Below are 6,000 nucleotides of genomic sequence, written 5' to 3'. Positions count from 1 at the left end.
GGTATCAAAATTCTGGGAGAAGTACTTAAATGCTACAAATAATGACGAGGTCGAAGAAAAATAAGTAAAACATGAAGCATTTATTTTCTTTAATTACAATTTCACACATTTTTCTTCCGTTGAAAATGAATACCGTTTGACAATAATATACTTTTCGTTTTGAGGCTTAAAACTATGGAATGACTGTGTCCCCGAAATTTGGTTCACATGTATATAACGGTTTTTCAATTTTCTTTCCATTTTATTGTAATCGGATTCCGAAAAAAACTGATAGTGTATTTTTGAATCTGGCTTAGAAATAGCCCATGAGTAAAGTTCTTGGGCCGTTGTTATATGGTGGCCTTGCAAACTCGCTTTCGCAGCGTTTCGTTTTAATACTCCTCCCAAAGCATCACAAGGGCCCTTTCCATGACAAGTTGCGAAAAAATTCCACTCGGCGGCAATGCCAAAATCTTTTTGCATGTAGCATAAATTAAAAGCGGTCATCTTATTTTTGTATTGGCTTCCTGATCCATCTGAGAAAAAGTAAATCTGTTGTAAGCTTGGCAATTTACATTTTATGAACGCTAGACAATGCGTAAGAAATAAACGAACTGCGATATGATTATGTTTAGTGAAATCAGCAATTGCAATAAAACTAGTAAATTTCAAATCGTTAGATTCTTCGTCTTTAAAATAAATAGCACAAGGGTGAATAGTACATTGGGCGTTCGCCCAATGAAAGCCTTGAACTGCATCCTGCACAACGAAAGAATAATTCTCCGAAAAATCACCGATTATGATGCATTCTGTAGCTTTCAAATTGCTTTTGACGTGTTTCATGTAATTTGCCTGTTGCTCAGCTATAAAGTTATGCGGCAATAAATTGAATATTTTTTCTAAAAAAGTATCAATAAATTCCTGTGTGTCCATTTCAACTAAGTCCATAATGCATCTCTCTACTTGACGCCATTGTTTGAATTGTATTGATTCAACATGTCCGTTACTAAGAATAGTCATTAGTTCTGTGGCCAAAATTTGCGTTCCTGAACAAATTTTGCAACACTGCAGCCAGCATTGTTCACTTGGATTTTGACAAATTATTTTTTTAAACAAATCGTGATAGGAATCAACACCATCTGGGAGTGATTGTCTGCTTTGTAGTGTTTTAAAAATAAGTTTAACATTCTGATGATATATACAAACGCATACGGTATGCGTGCCACTTGTCCCTGCCAAAATGCAGTGTTTCGGACGGTTACTGGCGAACATGGAAAATCCTATTTTAATATCAGGATATGTATTTTTAAAGATGGAGTACGCCTCCTGCAAGTTACACAAAACTAATCTTCTTTGTACGTAGATTTTGCCTTCATCATTTTTAGATATTAAATAATCTCTTTTCCCCGGCCAAACACGACTTATATCGTCACTATTGTAAAAATCACGAACAAGCATTATCGTTGGTTCTCCTAATGAAGCTCTGCTTAACCTCTTTACAGGCACCGACATTATTCCTTTCTCTTGCTGCAGTGCTTTTGCTTGGTTGGCCATATGTTGGGAAACATTGAACTCCTTCATAATTCTATATGTAGACCAACTTTTGGGAAGTGTGGTTAAAATCCTGTATCGCTCATTGCTGTCTCTTGTTTCTTGATATTTATCCTTAAGTTGTATAAGGAATTCATTTTCGTCCGACAAAGGTGCGTTGTAGGTGGTAACGATCGATTCAGAACTGGTTGTTTCCACTGATTCTGAAAATAAATATTAAAAATGATTGATTATTAGAAAAAAAAAAATACAAATTATTTATTTTTTATTATTTACCTTGGCAGGGAAAAGGAACCATTCTGGGCGGTCCCGCAACGGAAATTGATTCAATGCTGGTTGCTTCGATGGACTCTGAAAAATGATTGCAAAAAAGAAGAGTTTAAGTTAGTAGTTAGAAGAAAAGAATTGAAATTTAAAGAAGAATCACTTGAATTTTCAAATAACGTACCTGTAGCAGCGATTCTGGATGGTCCTGCAACGGCTTCTTCGGTCACGGCATCATTGGGTTCATATAGTTTGTGGTAGCATCGTTGACAAATGAAGGAGCTACTCTCATCTATTTTAATCTTTTTTTTCCACTGCATAATCGTACAATTTATTGGTGATTTTTCTGGCACATGAACTCAACATCCAAACATCACACATTGAACACTTACGCTTCATTTTTAGATATTCTTCAATTCAACTGTTCTAGTAGGAAACTTTGATTTCTAACTGATCATTTCTTTCATAACATTCGTTGTTTTATGTGAAGCATTATATCGTACCTACGAGTGAGTGATATACCTACGAGTCTAAGCTGTAACTCATAGGTATATCACCTGTTCGTAAGCAATGACGTCACTTCAAACAGCTGTTTCAGGTAAATAGATGAATATTGCGAATAAATACAAACACCACCAAACATTTCCAAATGTCACTAACACCGCGAAGCCTATTGGGCTGGAGCTTATGTAAAAGTCATTGCCTACGAACGAGTGATATACCTATGAGGTACAGCTTGGACTCTTAGGTACTGATGCAACATGCAAAAAAAATTGGCATTGCTGCCGTGTGGCATTTTTTCGCAACTTGTCATGGAAAAGGCCCTATGGGAGGAGTATTGAAACGAAACGCTTTAAAATTTGAGTATACGAAGGGAAAGGTAGGATCTGCAATGTTTAAAACTTGGTCTACGTGGTTTATGGACGGCCCGCAGGTTGAACTGAATGTTGCACCCTGCTTGTAAGCTACTCATAGATTTCTTTAGTCACAGCTGCTGTGACTCGATGGAGACGCATTGTGAACTACCTTGCGTCTTCATCGTTTCCATGCACGTGTGGTGCATATATTGCGGAACAATAATTTTTTATTTAAAAAAATTGTATCTCCAAAAGTGCTTCTCCGACATCGCTAATTTATTGATATGTTATGTAAAACTAAATGATCTTTCAATTAAAAATACTAAAATAAGAAGTTGTTGAAGACCCTCGCAGTGAAAATCAAGAAAAAGCATTTGTAACATATTTTTTTTCCTACAAAATCAAATATCTCTGAGTGTTTCATAATTTAAAACTACATTAAAACATCTTTCATTTGAAGGGTCAATCGTAAAAATCGGTCAAGAGGTTCAGAAGTTATAAATTTTTGAAAAAAGACATTTTTGAAAAAGAAATGATTTTTTGGACCACCCTAACACGGAAATGGTCACCCTAATGGCGCAATAAAAAAACACGAGTCTAATATTTTTTTATAAGGAAGAACTATACCAATTCTCATGAAATTCTGAGACCTACTATAACTTTTTTCTATGGAATTGCTGTATATATATATATACAAACATATTTTATCATATGATTTTTCTTGGTGGCGATCGAAGCGGCGACAAAGCGGTCTTCTCCCGTGCACGCAACTTCTTTCTTTCCCGAATTTGTTTCTCATTTTCATTGAACCCGAATCGTGATCGCTGCTGCTGCTGCTGCTTCTGAACATCGTTTCCCGTTGCATGCTCTCCGCTACTCTCGTCGGTCGTCGGGGTCGTCACGTCCATTTCGTTTTCTTCATTCAACATCTCCAACCCCGTGTCCGTTTCCTGATCGCTAATGACAAACGACGCACCTTCCACCACTAAACCAGCATACGTACTGCTGCTGTTTTGTTTTCTTTCACTTTGCTTTCCTTTTTCCTTCAGTTGCTTCTCTGGTTCCTTCCGAGCCTTCCGCTTGGGACAGGAAAGCTTCCGGTGTCCGTCCGCCTTGCATAGAAAACATTTATTTTTGTTGCCATCATAAAAAATATTTCCTTTGCGATTGAAGAAATGTAATGACGTGGGGATTTCCTTCTTCACATCCATATATACACCGCGTATCCCTGTATATACCTCAAAACACAGATCAGTTGGAAATTTCTCCCGGATGATGCGTTTAATTTTCCCATATTTCCCCAGCACTTTATCCAGCTCGTTGTCGGGTACCTCTGGTGGCAAGTCATACACACGCACATATTGAATGAATTCACCAGCATGCGACATGCGTACCTTTGCCGTCGTTCCATTCGCATAGTGGAAGATTAAATCCTCCGAATTGAATGTCAGAGTATGGAGCATCGCTTCCTCTGATTTGAACTTCATGAAAACTCCCCTTTCCTCACCAATGCGATAAACAGCTTCCATTTCAGCCGGATCCGCGTCGAGTGCTTTGGCGAAATTTACTATCTCTCCGATGTTTGGTTTAGCATCACAATGGCTGAAGCTAAACTTGATGGTATTTTTTACTTCACACATCTTGCACCGTAGCAATAAAAGGCACCGAACTGCTAGCAACGAACAAAGAGCAACTATATAATAGCAAGTCTCGAAAACAGGCTATCGCGTGGTTCACAACGAAATAAAAAATCGACTGCTGCTGTAGACAGCTGTGGGACAACTGTCAAAAACCTTATGTTACCAACGAACAATTTGAAGTGTACACCACCGCAGTAGTAAACAAAATTGAAGGCAGGGCAAAAGATATTATTTGTCTTGCGGGGAATCCACAATCATTTGACGAAATAAAGGAAATTCTTGCAGCTGCTTTAGGTGACAGGCAAGAGTTATCTACGTACAAAAGCCAGTTGTGCGATGAGCGATGGTGTAACAATACAACGTTACTACCAGCGAACTAAAGAGATAGTTCAGAACATTAAAATTTTATCAAAACAGAATGAAAAATACAAAAGATGCTGGGACGCAATAAGCGATTTTATAGACGCTGATGCACTAGCTGCCTTTATAGCTGGACTGAAAGAGCCGTATTTTGGATACGCTCAGGCAGCGCGCCCCAAAGACCTTGAGGATGCTTACGCATTTCTCTGTAAATTCCGTTCACAAGAAATTACTGCTAACAATATGTCAACGAAGAATTTTACCACGTATAACAAGAACACTAATCCGTCAACGAATAAGCAAGAAAAACCAACTAATTTCTCCCAATTTAGCCCAAAAACTAGTAACGACAAACCGGGTATCAAGCCCATACATACAAATCATTCTCAACCGATGGAAGTAGACCCATCAGCAGATTGACACTAAACAAAAAACTCGTCAACAACAACGAATTAGAAGAACCTCCAGAAGAAAATGATGCTGTTGCCTCAGAAGATGAAACAGAGTTAGCTATAAATTTTTGGCAAACGACGAGCAAAAAACCCGAAACATGAACTTTCTACCATACATCCTTTGCAAAAATACAAAAACCAACACTGAAATCAAACTTTTGTTAGACACAGGGGCAAATAAGAATATTTTGCGACCTGGAATAATTCCACGTCTCGAAAAAACACATAAAACAACCGTTAAATTGGACATAACCTACCAGAACAGACATATTACGAAATTTACTTTCATAACTTTTTCGATGGGATAATTGGTTCCGAATACTTAGCTCCAACTAATGCAGTTATTGACTTCAATACTTGTACTGTACTGATCAATGGAAATAAGATAGATTTCGAAAAGTACTACCCTGCATCAAAATTGTTTCACGACACAGTTACTATTGATACGACGAAAGACGGAGACTGGTACGTTCCTATACCACAAAAACTAAATAACAAGATCATAATCAAACCAGGCCTATACAGTTCTCAAAATAAGAAATCAACCATCAATATTATGACCACTCAAAAAGAAATTACAAGCAAGCTACCGACAATCGGTCTACATGTTAACAATTTTGAAACAATATCTGCTGTAAATGATCTACAAACAATCGACGAACTGATACGTACAGAACATCTTTCAAAATTGGAAAGGCAAGAACTACTCTCGACCATACTTAAACATCAGAATGTACTTTTGAAAAAAGACGAAAAATTGACCGCAACAATGGCTATCAAACACCAAATCACCACGAAAGACGACGAGCCCGTTTACACAAAATCTTATCGATATCCACACCACTTTAAAGGAGATGTGGAAAACCAAATTAAGGAAATGTTAGATAGCGGAATTAT

At 37.5% G+C, this 6,000-nt stretch overlaps 1 protein-coding gene across 1 annotated transcript; it reads right to left on the bottom strand.

The window, feature by feature from the left end:
- Positions 1-350: 350 nt before the first annotated feature.
- On the bottom strand, positions 351-2,739 carry LOC135714793 (uncharacterized; the record flags this gene model as incomplete). The annotated part of the gene is made up of 3 exons (XM_065238161.1): positions 1,979-2,739; positions 1,807-1,881; positions 351-1,733 (listed from the first exon to the last, which is right to left on the bottom strand). Coding segments are annotated over exons 1-3 (1,594 nt in total), but the record flags the coding sequence as incomplete, so codon positions are not given.
- Between the last annotated feature and the right edge of the window lie 3,261 nt (positions 2,740-6,000).

This window comes from Ochlerotatus camptorhynchus, unplaced genomic scaffold (assembly GCF_037179485.1).
Source record: "Ochlerotatus camptorhynchus isolate MF236.1 unplaced genomic scaffold, CSIRO-AGI_Acam_v1.1 ptg000726l, whole genome shotgun sequence".
NCBI classification, from domain to species: Eukaryota; Metazoa; Arthropoda; class Insecta; order Diptera; family Culicidae; genus Ochlerotatus; species Ochlerotatus camptorhynchus.
Note: the sequence above shows the minus strand (reverse complement) of the source record. Positions and strands in the feature narration are given on the sequence as shown.